The sequence below is a fragment of the Biomphalaria glabrata genome, chromosome 10 (assembly GCF_947242115.1).
Source record: "Biomphalaria glabrata chromosome 10, xgBioGlab47.1, whole genome shotgun sequence".
Taxonomy (NCBI): domain Eukaryota; kingdom Metazoa; phylum Mollusca; class Gastropoda; family Planorbidae; genus Biomphalaria; species Biomphalaria glabrata.
In genome coordinates this window covers 24,043,439-24,063,488 of record NC_074720.1, presented here as the reverse complement: position 1 = coordinate 24,063,488, position 20,050 = coordinate 24,043,439, and the positions used below count along the sequence as shown (strand labels likewise).

The following is a 20,050-nucleotide window of genomic DNA, read 5'->3' as shown; positions in this document are numbered from 1 at the left end:
AGCTTATCACACATCAGTTCAAAGTACGTACTAGGACACAAGCTTATCACACTTTAGTTCAAAGTATATACTAGGAACAAGCTTATCACAAATCAGTTCAAAGTATGTACTAGGACACAAGCTTATCACACATCAGTTCAAAGTATGTACTAGGACATAAGCTTATAACACTTTAGTTCAAGTACGTACTAGTAAATACACTTATCACACATCAGTTCAAAGTACGTACTAGGACACAAGCTTATCACACTTTAGTTCAAAGTTCAAACTACGTACTAGGACACAAGCTTATCACACTTTAGTTCAAATGATGTACTAGGACATAAGCTTATCACTTTAGTTCAAATGATGTACTAGGACACAAGCTTATCACACTTCAGTTCAAATGATGTACTAGGACATAAGCTTATCACTTTAGTTCAAATGATGTACTAGGACATAAGCTTATCACACTTCAGTTCAAATGATGTACTAGGACACAAGCTTATCACAATTCAGTTCAAAGTATGTACTAGGACACAAGCTTATCACACTTCAGTTCAAACTACGTACTAGGACACAAGCGTGTCACACTTCAGTTCAAACTACGTACTAGGTCACAAGCGTGTCACACTTCAGTTCAAACTACGTACTAGGTCACAAGCGTGTCACACTTCAGTTCAAACTACGTACTAGGACACAAGCGTGTCACACTTCAGTTCAAACTACGTACTAGGACACAAGCGTGTCACACTTCAGTTCAAACTACGTACTAGGACACAAGCGTGTCACACTTCAGTTCAAATTATGTACTAGGACACACACTTTTCAAAGAATTCCATATCCTCAATGAAATGTATTCATGAATACAAGGATGAAATTCGTATTTTTTTTTATCTTGACTTCAGAATCTTTAATGGTGACTAAACGTAAGGCAATATGTAATGGTTAAACGTAAGGCAAAATGTAATGGCTAAACTTAAGGCAAAATGTAATGGCTAAACTTAAGGCAAAATGTAATGGTTAAACGTAAGGCAAAATGTAATGGTTAAACGTAAGGCAAATGTAATGGTTAAACGTAAGGCAAAATGTAATGGTTAAACGTAAGGCAAAATGTAATGGTTAAACGTAAGGCAAAATGTAATGGTTAAACGTAAGGCAAAATGTAATGGTTAAACTTAAGGCAAAATGTAATGGTTAAACGTAAGGCTAGACGCAGAGGTTAAACGTAAAGCTATATGTGCACTATGTAAACCTAATGATGCTATCTGTAAGGCTAGACGCAGAGGTTAAACATAAAGGCTAGACGCGAAAGCTGAATTTAAATAAGTAAATAAATAATAATGTTATACCATTTTCATTTAAAAGTCTAACAAAAAAAATCATGTTCAGGTAATGTTCAGTCTGTTTCTAATTTTAATAAACTGGCATTATCGAAGTGCAATAACTATTGAATAAATGACATAAACAATGGAATTTTAGAATAGATTTGAAAATCATTTTAAATTTGTGCAACAATCCATTAAAGTAGGTCATCAGCTCAGTGTAGTGGTTCAACAAAAAGAACAAACTAATGGTAGTGTTTATTGGGAAATGTTTGGAGAAAGTTGATCGGGGGTGGGGGGGGGACACCCTGAGCTAACCGAACCGGCTCAATATGTGTTGACCCTAAATATAGATTCCACGACAAATCGTTCAATGACATTTCGTTCACCGACAAAGCGTTCACGACTATTCGTTAACACGACTTTTAGTTCACCCGAAATATTGTTCACCGACAACTTGTTCCCTGATAGCTTGTTCACCGACTAGTTGGTTCACGACAAATCGTTCACACGACAAAAAATGGAGTAGTATTTGGTATCGATTGTGTGTTGCGCCAGCAGGCAGCAGTCGTGTTTTTTTCATCTCTCGTTTTGGAGGATTTTTGTTTTTTGCTATTTTCTAGAGCTAAGTGATCTTTCTTATACCATTAGATTTGTGTAGATTTCGTCTATAGATTGGTGTATTTATTTCGATAGATTTAAGTCACGTTAATTAAATTTAATTAGTTTTTGTATTCATTTACTATCCTTTAGTTTAACAAGCATCTAGATAAACAGTGACAGAGTGATACTCATAGCCCGAGGGATTGATGTGCTTGGTAAAACCGTGTACCGTGGCCACCATTGCTATCCACCATTGTCATCATTGCTAGTGTGTCAAGTCGTCGTACTGGAGTCATGGACACAAATCTACTACGTCGCTTAGGACGCACATGTGTGTTACTCAAATCACGACTAGACAGCGAGGTTTTCCGAAATATTCGTCGACTTGCTTGAAAAAGTGACTGGGCAGCCATGCCCCTCTTGTCACTCGTACAGTCTCAGGCCATCTGCACTCTGGATGACGGAAGACATAAAGACTGCCAAACTTATTCGCCGACGTGCTGAACGTACATTCTAAAAGACAGGTCTGACGGTACATCGACAAATATATATCCTAGAAAAAAACAAGGTTAACCGTATGATTAGAGACGCAAAAGCTAGTCATATTCGACAAAAATCGAAACTTCTAATTCTTCATAGGAGCTATTCAGGATCACCGCTGAAATGTTAGGGGGAGCAAATAACGAACGTTTGACGTCATCTCTCCCAGTATCTGAACTCCCTGATTCCTTCAATAGATTCTTCATTGGGAAAATTGAGCAGATTAGACATGCCATCCCTTTCATCACAGCTTGACCACTCTGCAATCTTTCAAAATTCTCCTTTTTGCGAGTTTCAGCGTGTATCTGAAGATTATGTCAAAAGTACTATTTTAAAGAGCCCAAATAAGTCATGCAACCTTGATCCCATTCCAACTTCCTTGCTCCTTGAATGTTTAGCTGAGCTTGTACCCACAATTACTAACATTGTGAACTCTTCACTGACTTCAGGCATTGTACCACAGCAATTTAAGCATGCACTTGTCAGGCCCTTATTAAAACAATCCAGTCTTGACCCGGAATGTCTAAGAAACTATCGCCTGGTATCAAATCTTCCCTTCCTGTCAAAGCTTCTCGAGCGCATCGTGTTAGCGCAAATTCTTTCTCATCTTGAACAGTACTGTCTCATGGAAGAATTTCAATCTGCATATAGGAAGTGCCGAAGCACGGAGACAGCAGTGGTCAGAGTACTAAACGACTTACTTCACAATTCCGACATAGGTCACATCTCAATTCTTTCAATGATGGACTTGTCCGCAGCCTTTGATAAACTGGACTATGACTATCCACTCAGCGGTGTCATACGGCCAACCGGCATTCTATACCATTTCTTTGCCGATGACTCAGTTATACGATTCCTCAGTACCCTCAGAAGTGTCGCATCTGGCAAAGAAAATCAATAGTACCGTTGCAAGGGTGAGCAATTGGATGGTTGAAAATAAGCTCAAGATGAACGAAGATAAGAAAGAAATAATTAAGATAGGCACTCGGAACAACGTCTCAAAAATTGAAAGCACAGATTCTCTTTTTATCACGAACTGCCAGCTTCCTTATGTCCATGTAGTGCGGAATCTTGGAGTTTTCTTCGACTCAACACTATCTTTCGACCCACACATAAGTCAGCTCTGCAAGGGTCTTTATCTGCAGCTGCGTAGATTAGGCAGATCCGACCATATTTAACAACGGAGTCAACAAAAACGCTAGCTGTGGCATTCATACTCTCCCGCCTTGACTACTGTAACGCCGTGATAGCAGGTATACCTGATGACAAAATAGCCAAACTGCAACGTATACAGAACAACGCCGCACGAATAGTACTTAGAAAAACAAGACAAGATTCTGCTACTACGCTCTTGCGCACGCTCCATTGGCTTACCATGAAAGCGAGAATCGATTACAAGGTCGCCACACATTGTCATAAGTGTATATATAACAATGAGATGCCCTTGTACCTTAGAGAACTGATTACTCCATATGTCCCCCAGAGAGCCCTGCGCTAAATGGACTCAACGCTTTTAGTGGTGCCACGTTTCTCCCTTAAAAACTACGGTCTGCGGGCATTTTCAGTGCTCGGACCAAAGGTTTGGAACTCACTCCCCATTGATCTCAGACAGACAACATGCTCTACCACTTTTAAGAAGAACATTAACACCTACTTGTTTAAAACTTTTTTAGATTAGTTTTTGATATAAATTGTCGTGTTTGTGTTTGTAATGTTATTACAGCGCCTTGAGCCTACATTTTGTTTGTTAACAGCGCTTTATAAATAAAACTATTATTATTATTATCGATCTACCATAGAAAAAAGACTTTCCTACAAAACAACTCTCAACTAACTCAAACTATAGTCTCCAGTTACCCACTCTCTAAAGTCAGTATACTACTTACTCTCTCGGAGTCCAGTACACAACTAACTCTCTCTGAGTCTAGTCCTCTACAAACTAAAAATCTCATCTACCCTTACACGCATTCACGTGAGCACCATCTCGTGCAAGCCATTGTAGAGTGAAACTATACATTTAGCCCTACCATTACAATAACAAACGCAGTTTGTAACAGGTAGCCTATCTGTGAGATCTATTGTCATTATCCCCTCAGTTGATATAATAACAGGATATTTTGTTCCTTTAGATAACTTCCATAACCGTTTAATCTCCAATCTTGGTTTAACCTATTTTCTTTGTTTTTCATTTCGGTTTTCCTTTTATTTTAGGATAGTGGTACGGCGATGTCAATGATTGTAGCGTTTTGTTTTCCTTTTTTTTTTGTCGATCAACATCACATCAGGGCGAATAAAATCCACCGTTTTGTCAGTCTAAATGGACATATCCCAGTATTAGTATGAGTACCGGTAATGATAATAATAATATTATTATTATTATTATTATTATGCTAGAAACGAACGAGTATTCATTCTCAGGCACCGCCAGGGTCGAGTTTCTTTAAAGAGAAACAAAATTCATCGTAGTTTCTTTAACAGTTTCCACTGAGGAATTTCCTGGTGATGTGGCAGGTCTGCAGCAGTACCGCCCTCTGACTTGCAATGAGAATCTTCTAAGAATGTTACGGGCCTTATTATTATTAGTAGTATAGATCTTGAGAGTCTACTTACTAGGTTAACATGACAGCGTCTCGCGGGTTCCAGTTTCCTAATTCCTCGCCACTTCCAACCAAACAGACACAGTGATTCTCGTGAATTGGTATTCGACATTTAAAATGAACAACTTTCATAGGTAGATTGAATTGATAACTCCATCTGCTGGCCATGTTCAAAATTACTAACAACAAGAATTGAACTAATCTAGATCTAGATCTGCAGCATTTGTTTGTGTTTGTTTTCGCTAATTATACTGTTGTTTTTTTTAAAATAAGATCTAGATTTATAGTATTAACTTTTTGAATTAAAACTAGATTATATTGTAAACTTCATGAATTAGATTTAGAGCCACATGTATTTTAATGTTAACATTGTGCAACTTCCGTTTTACATCTGGTCTACATCTAGATCGCTAAAGTTTATGCGTTCAGTTAAGACCAAAATAAAATATCTATATTTGAATACAGATTATCTTCGACAATGGTTATGCCTGCGATAGTGGCAAAATATGTAGGTCGCAGCTATGGCTGCGTAGCCGCCGGAAATACTGTATTCCTCATTTATCTTCGGATTCGAAGACAAGCCTTACTATCTTCGATTCAGAGTATTCTAGTATTATTTCTAAATTACAACTATAGTGCGCACTCCATGTTAGTCTATATATAGATATGTCTGGACTAAAGAGCTAAAGGATTGTTTTGTTGTTCACATAGATATAGAATAGACCGAAACACAACACCATTCAGCTTGAGATCGCAATAATTTATTCAAGAATAAAATTATTTATGTATGAACTAAGAGGGATTTTATACATGAGGTGTGCAGTAAGATAAGAAGAAAATATTTCAATATAATATATTTTGTTTTACAAAAAGAAATTTGTTTCAAGAGAATCTTGTTTACATTTTTAGATGCACATCCTTCAACTTGTTTCAAAAATGTAGAAACTACTGGTTTCGAGAGTATGCGTCAAACTAAATTAAAAGCGTTGTCAAGGGTAAGCGTCATAAGATTTCGTTTCACGTCATGCCCGGCAACGCCCTAGAGTTTGTGTAGGCAAGAAGAAGTGCACACGAAGATCTTTTGTAACATCAAAGGGAAAAGAGAAACGCCGTTCACTGGGGTCCTTAAAACAGCCTCTCTAAACCGCTCTGCTGGACTGTGAGATTCGCTACGCGCAAAGGTAATACTGACATTTTTAAAAAATGCGTGAATGCATCTCTATCCATCTGGGCCAGGCTGGCGTGCAGATTGGAAATTCATGCTGGGAATTGTATTGTTTAGAGCATTTAATACAGCCTGATGGTCTGCTCATTCCAGAGGAGGCAGAAGGAGGACCCGTTGACGATTCATTTAATACATTCTTCAGTGAAATTGGCGATGGCAAGTATACACCTCGTTCAGTATTTGTTGATTTAGAACCCAACGTTATTGATCAAGTCAGATCTGGAGAATATCGTAAGTTGTTTCATCCGGAATGTTTAATCAGTGGTAAGGAAGATGCGGCCAATAATTACGCGCGGGGCCATTATACAGTCGGTAAAGAAATTCTAGATTCTGTCATCGATCAGATAAGAAAACTGACTGATAATTGTGAAGGTTTACAAGGCTTTTTCGTGTTTCACAGTTTTGGGGGAGGTACAGGATCTGGATTTACATCCTTGCTTATGGAACGATTATCAGCAGATTATGGAAAGAAATCAAAACTTGAATTCGCTGTGTATCCAGCACCACAAATCTCCAATGCGGTTGTTGAACCTTACAATTCTATTTTAACAACCCACACAACTCTGGAACATTCGGACTGTGCATTCATGGTAGATAATGAAGCTATTTATGATATATGTCGCAGAAATCTAGGTATAGAGCGGCCCAGTTACACAAATCTGAATCGTCTTATCAGTCAAGTGGTATCCTCTGTGACTACATCGTTGAGGTTTGAAGGAGCTATGAATGTTGACTTGAATGAGTTTCAAACTAACTTGGTACCTTACCCTCGAATTCATTTCCCACTGGCAACCTATGCTCCTGTGATATCAGCTGACAAAGCCTGTCATGAGAGAACTACAGTAGCCGATATGGCCAACGCATGTTTTCAGCCGTCCAATCAAATGGTCAAATGCGATCCAAGATGTGGAAGGTAAGATTTTAATATGTCAGTAAATTAAAAATGAATGCATTTTAATTAGGTCATATAGATCTAGATTTAGATTACTGAATACTACTCTAGCCGAGGTCTAGAATTTGAGTAGAATACATCTAGATATAAGTAGTTGTAGATCTTATTTAAAACACGTTTAAACTAACATGGCTCTAGATCTAGAATATTGACTACTCTTGATACTTAAATAGTATCAACACCTCAAGCTAGATATTCTATATCTGTGGTATACATTTTTGACATGATTAGCTTTACATTGTTTATCAGGATCTAGACCAGATCAAAACATAGGTTTAGATGTTAAAATTTCACTCGATGCGCCCGCCCTCCCTCTTATGGATTTATTTTGATAATCAGACTTTCAGAAACATTCTTTACAGGGGAGTGAAGGGTTATTGCACAAACTTTTCGTTTCAGGTGTAACATAGTGTTTAAATGGCCGAAAATAGCCATAGTTAAGGTCTACCATGTAGACTAAGAAAATTGTCTTCAAATATGCTGTTCATGTACAATGGTTAGCTCTTCTAATATCATTAGATTAGAATAATAGCCTAGCTGTTGTTTTTATGCGCATTATAACCAATAATTTTTTTCCAATATAGATCTATATTTTGTTCATTTTAATGTCTACTTCTTTTGGCTAACCACAAATAAGATTGTTACGTGACTAGTTCTAGATCTAGACTAGAACTGTATAAAGTTTGATTAGTGACTATTATTTGAGCAGGGAGTCATTTATCACTATACCAATGATATGTTGTAATATATAAACTTTTGTAAAGATACCTAGATCTATGCTACCTTTATTTTGTAAGTAATGTTTGGATGTTTTTTGTTTACTAACATTCGAAACGGTTAACTTAGAATTACCTTAAACCTCCTAATCTACGTGTCAGGCTTACCTTAAACCTCCTCATCTACGTGTCAGGCTTACCTTAAACCTCCTCATCTACGTGTCAGGCTTACCTTAAACCTCCTCATCTATGTGTCAGGCTTACCTTAAACCTCCTAATCTACGTGTTAGGCTTACCCTAAACCTCCTAATCTACATGTCAGGCTTATCTTACATCTCCTAATCTACGTGTTAGGCTTACCCTAAACCTCCTAATCTACGTATTAGGCTTTCCCTAAACCTCCTAATCTATGTGTTTGGCTTACCCTAAACGTCCTAATCTACGTGTTAGGCGTACCCTAAACATCCTAATCTACGTGTTAGGCTTACCCTAAACCTCCTAATCTACGTGTCAGACTTACCTTAAACCTCCTAATCTATGTGTTTGGCTTACCCTAAACGTCCTAGTCTACGTGTTAGGCGTACCCTAAACATCCTAATCTACGTGGCAGGCTTACCCTAAAACCTCCTAATCAACGTGTCAGGCTTACCCTAAAACCTCCTAATCTACGTAGCAGGCTTACCCTAAACCTCCTAATCTACGTGCCGTTTTCAAATCTTGGGTGTTGCTTTGCACCAGTTTGATGATTTTTATTTATTTCAAAGTTTCAAACAGAATTTGTCAAAGCTTGAATATCAATATTAACGAGTAAGCGTGTGTATAGCGTGTAAGGATGTACATGTTAAGGTGTATCGGTATATATTGTGTAATGATGTACATAGTAAGCGGGTACCGGTATATATTGTATAAGGATCTACAGAGAATGCGTGTATATAGCATGTAAGGATGTACATCAAGAACCAGTGGCCGCATTTTCGTTTAATTTCACACTGATTTGTTTAACTAATTTTTAAAAAGTTTTTGAATGTTACTACAATATTTTTTTCATATTATTGATTGCTAGGATATAAAACAAAGAACTCTAGAATACATAGCATATTGTTTTATAAAACATGAGATCTAGATTACATAGAATATTATAATGTTTATAAAACGGAGATATAGTTTGCATAGCATAATATGTTGTTTATAAAACAATATAAGATTACATAGCATATAATATTGCTTATCTAGATTACTTAGCTTATAGTATTGTTTATGAAATAGATACGTGTCATTTTGTTTTAATAAAACAGATATATGGCATGTTGTATGCTTTTCCGAGGAGATGTAGTGCCAAAGGATGTTAACTCAGCAATCGCCTCTATCAAAGCTAAACGAAACATTCAGTTCGTAGACTGGTGTCCAACTGGATTTAAGGTAAAATATTTTTTTAAGTTATCAATTAATTACGTTAAAACAGAGAAATTATGAGAAATTAAATCCTTTTGTAAAAACAATGAAATGTAAAATGAAAAAGTAAAATATCACTAGATTAGAAAACAAATAGTATAAAGATACACAGATAATGACATTTCTTTACAGTAGAAGTCAGCTTATAGTTTATGAAAGGTTTTGCTTTTAAGGTAAATCTAGATCTAGATTACAATCAAGCTACATCTATTGAATCTGAACAAGTGAAACAGTTACAGAACAATTATTCTCATCATTGAAATAACTCGTGGCCTTGTTGATGATTAAAATGTAGATTTTACAAGCTTCATAATCCATTCGCCATATTCAACTTCTAATTGGGTTGGTGGGGGACTAAAGAAGTATTCAATTTTATGAACTATATCACTACATCTGATTAGTATTGACAGTATTGTATTGATTATTTTATCAATATGTTAGGTTACATTTAATCATGGTCGTAGCATCAGTCACCAGATTCTATGAGCGTAGCTAAGAGTGGTTTTGAGTTTAAAAATCCCCTTCAGTAGGCTTTAAGTTAAAACTCCTTCCAGAGGGTTTTGAGATTAAAACTCCCCTCCATCGGGGTTTGAAGCTAAAAATCACCTCTTCAATATAAAATTAAAGCCCACTACAGTCACAAAAGTCTATGAGCGTAGCCAAGCGGGTTTTGAGTTACCCCCCCACTCCCCCACAGAGGGCTCTAAACTTTAAAACCACTACCAAATGGTTTTGAGTTTAAAGCCCACCTACAGAGAGTTTTAATGTTTAAAAACCCTCTTCAATATTATTCTAAAGCAAACTACACTCACCAAATTCTATGAGCGTAGCTAAATGGGGTTTTAAATTTGTTTAAAAAACCTCCAGAGATTTTTAGTTTAAAACTCCCCAACAGATTATTTTGACGATAAAACTTCCCTTTTCGATATAAAATCTAAAGCAAACTACGCAGTCACCAAATTCCATGAGCGTAGCAAAGAGAGGGCTTCAAATTTCTACTAGTCGCTGGGCTCCATAAATAAAGTGCAGTGAATAGCATATTTCATTTTTGAGCAAAAAAAATTTGATAGCAGGATAAGGCACTACAGATACCTTAGAATATGCATTTTGTTTTGTTTTAAATACCGGAAATAGTGCTTGGACCACACACACACACGCACACATATACATATATACGAGGGCCAAAACTAAAATCAGAACCACCCTCGTAAGAGATATGTTATTCGCGAATGACAGCGGTAGTGGCACACAAACAAGAGGAATTTCAGTCACAAATGTCCCGCTTCTCTCAGGCCTGTAAAGAATATGGCTTAACTATTAGCACGAAGAAAACAAATGTTATGGGACCACCTGCTACAGCACCACCCTCGATCCTCATAGACGATAACAAGCTGGACGCCGTAAATTAATTCTGCTATCTGGGATCCACAATTCAAGATGACCTGTCTCTCGAAGAGGAGATAAAAAAAACGCATAGGGAAGGCTGCCTCGACCTTTACTAGACTCAGGCCAAGAGTCTGGGAAAACCAGAAGTTCACTACAGTGACCAAAATGGAAGTCTACAATGCATGCGTTCTGAGTACACTACTGTATGTCAGTGAGTCGTGGGCCACCTACGCTAAGCAAGAAAGAAAACTTAACTCATTCCATTGGCGATGTCTCCGTAGGATCTTGAAAATCACATATAAAGAGTGTACAATACTGAGATCCTTGCGCTAACAGGTATTCCTAGCATCTTTACAGTCCTCAGACAATGTCACCTACGATTTCTTGGACATGTTCGCCAGATGGAGGACAATTGGATCTCGAAAGTCATTCTCTACGGACTACTCGCGACTGGCTCAAGAAAAACTGGTCGCCCCCACCTCCGTTACATAAACGGGACCTCAAATCAGTGAACATCAATACTGACCATTGGGAAGACATAGCTCTAGACCGCACCAGATGGAAAGAGACAGTGACCAAGAAAGCTATGGACAGTGAAAGAACATGGGTCTCAGCTCAGGAAGAAAAACGTACAATACGAAAAAAGGCCAGCTCCTCTACCACCGAAGCAAAAGCCACCTTAACCTGCGATATTTGTGGACGGAAGTGTCTCTCCAAAATAGGGCTCCACAGCCACATAAGGAAGTATGCGAGATGAACCATAGCCGTTCTACGACTGCAGGATACATATATATATATATATATATATATATATATATATATGGCGGGGGGAAATCTCCCCGCGAAAAAAAAATCATGGCTACGCCCATGCATTTAAGAGTTATGAATGGATAAAGAAAACGTCCATCAACGAAACATTCTACTTGCCTTGAGCCATGGGACATAGATCTAAAGTGTACTCAAAAATATACACAAATAGTTAGTACACTTTTTGTGATGTAGTCCTCATCTTTCATAATGAAGCTTTTCCAAACGACGTTAACAATGTGGGCGTTGAAATTTTAGAGGGACAAATAATCTGATGATTTGAAAATTTTGCATGGTAGATAGAAAGTTGTAAATCCATATTTAAATAATAAGTAAAAATGACCAATGTTTTCACATTAATTACTATGAAATGTCACTTCATCTTCTTCTTAGTAAGACATGTAATGTTTTCGAGAGACATCAGGAACGAAATCGACTAAAAACGCTCTTTTGAAGACATTTATTACGTCTGTGCCGACAACAATTGTTTTCCCGAATCATCGTTATGGGTTTCAACTTTTGCGAGAACAAACTTGTAACCTTTTAAAATTTGAACGTCCAACTTGTGCATACAAATTAGAGGGAGAGAATCCTTGAAGCATTAAAGGGCACGACCTGTCCTAAAGTTTGCCTATTAGACAAATAATAATCAATACAAACTTATATGAGCTATATATGCATCATATGTCTCTTACTTTTCAGTATCTATCCGTCACTCTCATTTCCTAATAAAATGTCATTCGACCGACGCTCTGAAGATGCAAGTCAAATATATTTACGAAGCTAAGAATGCAGGAAAATGGTTGACGCCGCGATCTGTCCCAGAACCCGAGGGGAAGCTAACAGTATGACAATGTAACAAAGGGCGAGGGTACTGTTCATAATCGAGACATGTTAGACAGAATTGTTTTGTTCAGTCCCGCCTAAGTCTTCATGGATACATAGATCTGTGAGACCCATGTCGAGTCATTTCCCAGGACCGACGTGTTACTGATAAAATTAATGTTTATTACAGAGGTCGAGATATTACCTTTGTTTATTATAGTAATCAAGATATTGCCTTTGTTTATTATAGCAATCAAGATATTGCCTTTGTTTATAACAGTAGTCAAGATATTGCCTTTGTTTATTATAGTAGTCAAGATATTACCTTTGTTTATTATAGTAGTCAAGATATTGCCTTTGTTTATTACAGTAGTAGATGTAGTAGTAGACATGTCTTAAATTGTGCCGATGTGCCAAAAACCCAAAATACAATACAATTCATTAAAAAATCTTAGTATTGTAAATTATCTTTTGTATGAGCAGCTCAGCGTATTAAGTTGCATTTTGCTTGTTACACTTACCTATATATCAACTCTCTGTTTGGTACACGCACACGTTATTCCTCCCACACCTAATCTTGGATCAAGCTGACATTTCGCACTGTGAACATATTATATTTACATTAGATTTTTACCAAATTATGAAATTTGTACTACCGGGTACCTTTACTATTTTAACTGAATTGACCTTGTTTTTAATGATTTAACTGTATAGAATTTAGCCTTTGTTATGTAAAGGGAGAGTGATTCTTAAAGGATTACGTGCACGACATGGCCTAAATTGTGCCGATGTGCCTAAACTCACAAACAAACTCACAAAACAAAAAATAAACAAAGACAGTTTGTGTGGAAACACAAACTCAAAATCGGTCCCCGAAGTGGTCCACCCAGGCAGGAAAAAAAGCAGGTATCAATGTTTTTAACAGAATATCGATATTAAATTCTATCAGAAGTGGTCCACCCAGGCAGGTAAAAAGGCAGGTATCAATATTTTTAAAAGAATATCGATATTAAATTCTATCAGAAGTGGTCCACCCAGGCAGGTAAAAAGGCAGGTATCAATGTTTTTAACAGAATATCGATATTAAATTCTATCAGAAGTGGTCCACCCAGGCAGGTAAAAAGGCAGGTATCAATATTTTTAAAAGAATATCGATATTAAATTCTATCAGAAGTGGTCCACCCAGGCAGGTAAAAAGGCAGGTTTCAATATTTTCAGAAAGAATATCAGAATGAAATTCTATCAAAGGCAAATGACAGAAGAATGGAGAAAGAAGATTGACGCATCCTGTGTGGTGCCCTAAAGGCTCAGCATGGCCTAAATTGTGCCGATGTGCCTAAACTCAAAACCCAAACCCAATTACTAGTCTATTACAAATTTCATTACAAAAACTAATTGATATAACTATACGCTTAATAGAAGCTTTTTTTTTTTTACTTTCTTTTTGTTCAGGTTGGCATCAACTATCAACCACCAACAACAGTTCCTGGGGGTGATCTTGCAAAGGTCAACAGAGCTGTCTGCATGTTAAGTAATACAACAGCCATAGGTGAAGCTTGGTCGAGACTTGACCATAAGTTTGACCTGATGTACGCCAAACGTGCCTTTGTTCATTGGTAAGTAGATCTAATATAGAGGTTCTAAAACGTTTTTGAACCGTGGACCCCTTAATATAACCAAAACTTGCCCACGGACCCCCGAGTTAAAAAAAAAAAAGCTTTATAAATGCATATTATAGAAGTGACGAATGTAGAAACAAAACAAAACAAAATATTAAGGAAGTGTTGAGATTATAACTTTTATTTATTTATTTTTTTAAATTAATGACTTGGATGAGGTTGATGTGATTTTATGAGCGTATCAATGCCTGGCTCAACTAGTCATTCGTATCAATGCCCGGCTCAACTAGTCATTCGTATCAATGCCCGGCTCAACTAGTCATTCGTATCAATGCCCGGCTCAACAAGTCATTCGTATCAATGCCCGGCTCAACTAGTCATTCGTATCAATGCCCGGCTCAACTAGTCATTCGTATCAATGCCCGGCTCAACTAGTCATTCGTATCAATGCCCGGCTCAACTAGTCATTCGTATCAATGCCCGGCTCAACTAGTCATTCGTATCAATGCCCGGCTCAACTAGTCATTCGTATCAATGCCCGGCTCAACTAGTCATTCGTATCAATGCCCGGCTCAACTAGTCATTTGTATCAATGCCCGGCTCAACTAGTCATTCGTATCAATGCCCGGCTCAACTAGTCATTCGTATCGATGCCCGGCTCAACTAGTCAGTCGTATCGATGCCCGGCTCAACTGGTCATTCGTATCAATGCCCGGCTCATCTAGTCATTCGTATCAATGCCCGGCTATACTAGTCATTCGTATCAATGCAAGACACAACTAGTCATTCGTATCAATGCCCGGCTCAACTAGTCAGTCGTATCAATGCCCGGCTCAACTAGTCATTCGTAGCAATGCCTGGCTCAACTAGTCATTCGTATCAATGCCCGGCTCAACTAGTCAGTCGTATCAATGCCCGGCTCAACTAGTCATTCGGTTTCTTTTCTTTGTCAAAAGAAGACAGGAAAGCCGGGTGACCCATACTGCAGGATATACATTTGGAATCTGTTTTTTGTGACCAGAATCTGTTATATCCTTGTTCAAACATTGATTTGAAAGTTCCTCATTTGTGGATATTTTTAAAATATAAGCTGCTCCTGCATTAGCATGGATTCATCTGTGATTGAAATCTTGACTTCGTCATCGTGCAAAAGAATGACGTGTGAAGAATGTCTTCAAATCTTAAATTTATGACAGTTTAGGTCGTCATAGAATACTATTTAATGGACATATTAATCAATAGTTAGGGGCGAGTTGATTATTATTCAAATTATCTGATCTGATAAACTGTCTTTTAGCAAAAACGTTATTTTAAATGTATATAATTTTCATCTTTCTGCGGACCTCTTGGTCCGTGTGCCAATCAAGTATTTCAACAATCTAAACACTAGTATCTAATACGAGTTTCACAATTCACAGGTCAAAATTATGTGCGAGGAAGGGGCATTATAATTTCATTGAAGGATTTTAGAAAAGGGTTCCGACCAAAACTTTATTTTTAATACCTATTAACTATTTCAACGCAGGAGTTTCAGGAAAGTTCACGGGCCAAGAGTGTGTGTGGAGAATGGAAAAAAGGGTTCCGGCAAAAAAACAACAACAGCTTAGGGCTGATAACTATGTCTTTTTTGTGGAAAATTTGAAATGAAGGATTCTATATTAGCATTAAAATAGCCTTACGAGGTTAGGGGCAAAGTAGTTAAATCCATATAAACGATTTCCCTTTGAACGTTTTTAGAAGACATTGAATGGGTTTAGACTTTTAGATAGATTCAGGAAATATTAATTTTGTCAAATAAAATTATAAATGCGCTTTTTATCATTTTGAAAAATCTAGAACATACATTGTTACGCACATATTTTAAGTTCTAAATTAATTTTATGTATTGGTATTAACTTAAACATTAATAATAATAAACATTATTATCCATAGGGAAATTTGTCTTACAATTTGTGCATTACACCAAACAAAAAAAAAACAACATAACTATAGAAAACCAAAATATACCGCATCCTTTGAATGTAGGCCTAATGACAATGATGGAGTGTACAATACTGTGTTAGAGGGAGTCTTATGTTATATATTTTATAGTACAAATAATTGTGGAAGTAAGACATTGGTTGACCAGGCTAAAAATAGCTAGTTGCGATCTTGAAAGCGAGTGCTAGTTGACTAAATGATTGCACTAGAGCATTCCTCACTGCATACACTTCGATGTTACAATTTCAATTGCTTGCGGAAAGATATACGAATCTGTTGATTACATAAAAGCCTGCCTATAGGATTTGATACAAATTATTGGTTTAAAAGGTTAACACAAAATGACGTGTTTTTACAAAGCGTATGTCCGTCTGTCTGTCTGTCTGGTAGAAAGTGTGTACACGTTATTTCTCCCACACCTATTCTCGGATCAAGTTGAAACTTCGCACAATTATTCATTTGTATAGGCAAGACATGAATCAATAAAAAAAATTAACCGAATAGGCAATTATTTCCTAGTAATTAATTATTTTGTTTGATACCATCATAGGAAACTATTTCTTCATATTCACAGACTATTACATTTTTACTACCTTTACTATTTTAACTGTGAATAGACCTTGTTTTTAATGACTTAACTGTATGGAATTTAGCTCTTGTAATGTAGAGTAATCCTTGAAGGATTGCGGGCACGACATGGCTTAAATTGTGCCGATGTGCCAAAAACTCAAACTGGCTAAATTTGTTAGAATAAGTCCCATTAAATAATTATTAACGCTATATGACACATTCTCCGATCAAGTTGATACTTTAAACAAGTATTTATTGTACCAAACAAAATATGAATAAGTAAATAAAAAAATAACCAGCTAGTCAATTAATTATTAGTAATTAATTATATAGTTTGATATCGAATTGGAAAAAAACCTGTACCTATTAATAGATATAGTTTTAGGGTTAGGGTGTTTCCCCTTTTGATAAGCTTTGCTTGTTTTGTTCTTTACTTATTATTCTTTCCTACAGTTATTTAGATTCTGTCATGGGCTGGGGAGAGGGGTTCATGAGGATGATTTTGAAGTTTAATCTCTCTCTTCAATTAAACAAAAATGAAGCAAACTATAGTCACCCAAAGTCCATGAGCGTAGCCAAAGGGTTTCTGAGTTTAAAACTCCCTTCTATAGGGTTTTGAGTTTAAAACTCCACTCCAGGGATTTTTGGCCTTGGAACCCCCCTCTGCAATAAAAAAAAAACTAATCCAAACTACAGTCACCAAAAATCCATGAGCGTAAACATTGGGGGGGGGGGATTTATACCCAGTCAATAATGTATTCCATAAATGTAGCCAAAGGTGTTATATTTATATAGTGAGTGTGTGTGTACAAAGTAAAAAAAAAAGACTCTGGCTACGCCCATGGATTCTATTTGTACAAAGCTTTCGTTGTCATGTATAATTGAGTTTATCCCTGTAACTGTCAGAACAGAACTGGGGTCAAGTAAAAAGTATCAAATACTTACAAATACTCACTAAGCTCTGGGCAACTAAACCTTTTTCTAATAAAGCAAGTCTTCTTTCGTTCAGCTTATTGACTAGTTGATGTATGTGCACAGATGTACAAGTTTCTAGCTTATTGACTAGTTGATGTATGTGCACAGATGTACGAGTTTCTAGCTTATTGACTAGTTGATGTATGTGCACAGATGTACGAGTTTCTAGCTTATTGACTAGTTGATGTATGTGCACAGATGTACAAGTTTCTAGCTTATTGACTAGTTGATGTATGTGCACAGATGTACGAGTTTCTAGCTTATTGACTAGTTGATGTATGTGCACAGATATACAAGTTTCTAGCTTATTGACTAGTTGATGTATGTGCACAGATGTACGAGTTTCTAGCTTATTGACTAGTTGATGTATGTGCACAGATGTACGAGTTTCTAGCTTATTTACTAGTTGATGTATGTGCACAGATGTACGAGTTTCTAGCTTATTGACTAGTTGATGTATGTGCACAGATGTACGAGTTTCTAGCTTATTTACTAGTTGATGTATGTGCACAGATGTACGAGTTTCTAGCTTATTTACTAGTTGATGTATGTGCACAGATGTACGAGTTTCTAGCTTATTTACTAGTTGATGTATGTGCACAGATGTACGAGTTTCTAGCTTATTTACTAGTTGATGTATGTGCACAGATGTACGAGTTTCTAGCTTATTGACTAGTTGATGTATGTGCACAGATGTACGAGTTTCTAGCTTATTTACTAGTTGATGTATGTGCACAGATGTACGAGTTTCTAGCTTATTGACTAGTTGATGTATGTGCACAGATGTACAAGTTTCTAGCTTATTTACTATTTGATGTATGTGCACAGATGTACGAGTTTCTAGCTTATTGACTAGTTGATGTATGTGCACAGATATACAAGTTTCTAGCTTATTGACTAGTTGATGTATGTGCACAGATGTACGAGTTTCTAGCTTATTTACTAGTTGATGTATGTGCACAGATGTACGAGTTTCTAGCTTATTGACTAGTTGATGTATGTGCACAGATGTACGAGTTTCTAGCTTATTTACTAGTTGATGTATGTGCACAGATGTACGAGTTTCTAGCTTATTTACTAGTTGATGTATGTGCACAGATGTACGAGTTTCTAGCTTATTTACTAGTTGATGTATGTGCACAGATGTACGAGTTTCTAGCTTATTGACTAGTTGATGTATGTGCACAGATGTACGAGTTTCTAGCTTATTTACTAGTTGATGTATGTGCACAGATGTACGAGTTTCTAGCTTATTGACTAGTTGATGTATGTGCACATATGTACAAGTTTCTAGCTTATTTACTATTTGATGTATGTGCACAGATGTACGAGTTTCTAGCTTATTGACTAGTTGATGTATGTGCACAGATGTACGAGTTTCTAGCTTATTTACTAGTTGATGTATGTGCACAGATGTACGAGTTTCTAGCTTATTGACTAGTTGATGTATGTGCACAGATGTACGAGTTTCTAGCTTATTGACTAGTTGATGTATGTGCACAGATGTACAAGTTTCTAGCTTATTGACTAGTTGATGTATGTGCACAGATGTACAAGTTTCTAGCTTATTTACTATTTGATGTATGTGCACAGATGTACAAGTTTCTAGCTTATTGACTATTTCCTCCATTCTTCTACCAGGTACGTCGGGGAAGGCATGGAAGAAGGAGAGTTTTCAGAAGCTCGAGAAGATCTTGCCGCACTAGAAAAAGATTACGAAGAAGTCGGCCTAAACTCTACAGAAAGCGGGGATGAAGAAGATTTAGAAGAGTATTAGTCTGCAGCACTGATTTTCAATGGGCGGTAGTGTAGTTTAATCAAAACAAAGACAAAAACTTTTTCAGAATTGTTTTATTTCTGCTCTACTTGGCAAGTACTTAACGGGATGATTCATTTGCAAAAACAATTTGTTGATATCGCCATTCATATGGAAAATGTGGCCATTAACATCAATGTATGGTACTCAATGACGGTCTTTGTAGTGAATTAGTTATAAATATTATAAAAACAACTGAAATCAAACCAGAAGGCTATAACTAAGGACACTATACATCTTAGTGTTAGATCTAAATTGTGATCGTTAAGATTAGTAAGTTTGACTTCACAGTATATGTGTAGATCTCTTCTAGCAATACATGTGTTAGCTCTCTGTAACACCATCAAAATAAACATCATGATTGCTAATGATATGTTGGACATTAAATGTTTTATTTGTAGCATAAAACATTTTTTATAAGCTAATTTGTTTACATATTTCTATGTCTAATGTTAAAATAGTTGAATAATAGTAGTTGGCAGTCAACTTGTCCTCCCCATTAGTTTAGTGTGAAGTATAAATTTAGATCAGAAATGTTTCATCATTTTTAATGTCCCATTATCAATCTTCAGTTCATAAAAAATGATTTTAAAAAATAGAGAAATAAAGCAGTTTATCAAGAGACTTAGTGTGTCCTCTCTTGTGCGTCAATACAGTTAGTTTAGTTGTAAAGATTCCGTAAT

At 36.6% G+C, this 20,050-nt stretch overlaps 2 protein-coding genes across 5 annotated transcripts in view; one reads left to right on the top strand and one right to left on the bottom strand.

The window, feature by feature from the left end:
• LOC106066638 (glycerophosphocholine phosphodiesterase GPCPD1-like) overlaps positions 1 to 5,659 on the bottom strand; it is a 119,903-nt gene extending 114,244 nt beyond the window's left edge. For 3 of the 4 annotated variants that reach the window (XM_056043331.1, XM_056043333.1, XM_056043334.1), the window contains exon 1: positions 5,058 to 5,659. In XM_056043331.1, the coding sequence (XP_055899306.1) occupies positions 5,058 to 5,212 (155 nt within the window). In that variant the 5' untranslated portion in view covers positions 5,213 to 5,659. The remainder of the gene's footprint in view (positions 1 to 5,057) is intronic. The other variant, XM_056043332.1, reaches the window with a different exon arrangement.
• A 374-nt stretch (positions 5,660 to 6,033) lies between these two features.
• LOC106062771 (tubulin alpha-8 chain-like) lies at positions 6,034 to 19,740 on the top strand. The gene is made up of 4 exons (XM_056043335.1): positions 6,034 to 7,182; positions 9,233 to 9,356; positions 13,860 to 14,023; positions 19,193 to 19,740. Exons 1-4 carry the CDS (start codon positions 6,248 to 6,250, stop codon positions 19,326 to 19,328), a joined length of 1,359 nt encoding a protein of 452 aa, XP_055899310.1. The 5' UTR covers positions 6,034 to 6,247; the 3' UTR covers positions 19,329 to 19,740.
• The last annotated feature ends 310 nt before the right edge of the window (positions 19,741 to 20,050 follow it).

Excerpts from the sequence above, each read along its gene's own strand:
- LOC106062771 (XM_056043335.1), top strand. The coding sequence starts at position 6,248 with ATGCGTGAATGCATCTCTATCCATCTGGGCCAGGCTGGCGTGCAGATT. Across the intron at positions 9,357-13,859 it reads GGTGTCCAACTGGATTTAAG|GTTGGCATCAACTATCAACC; the intron begins GTAAAATATTTT and ends CTTTTTGTTCAG. Across the intron at positions 14,024-19,192 it reads AAACGTGCCTTTGTTCATTG|GTACGTCGGGGAAGGCATGG; the intron begins GTAAGTAGATCT and ends TTCTTCTACCAG.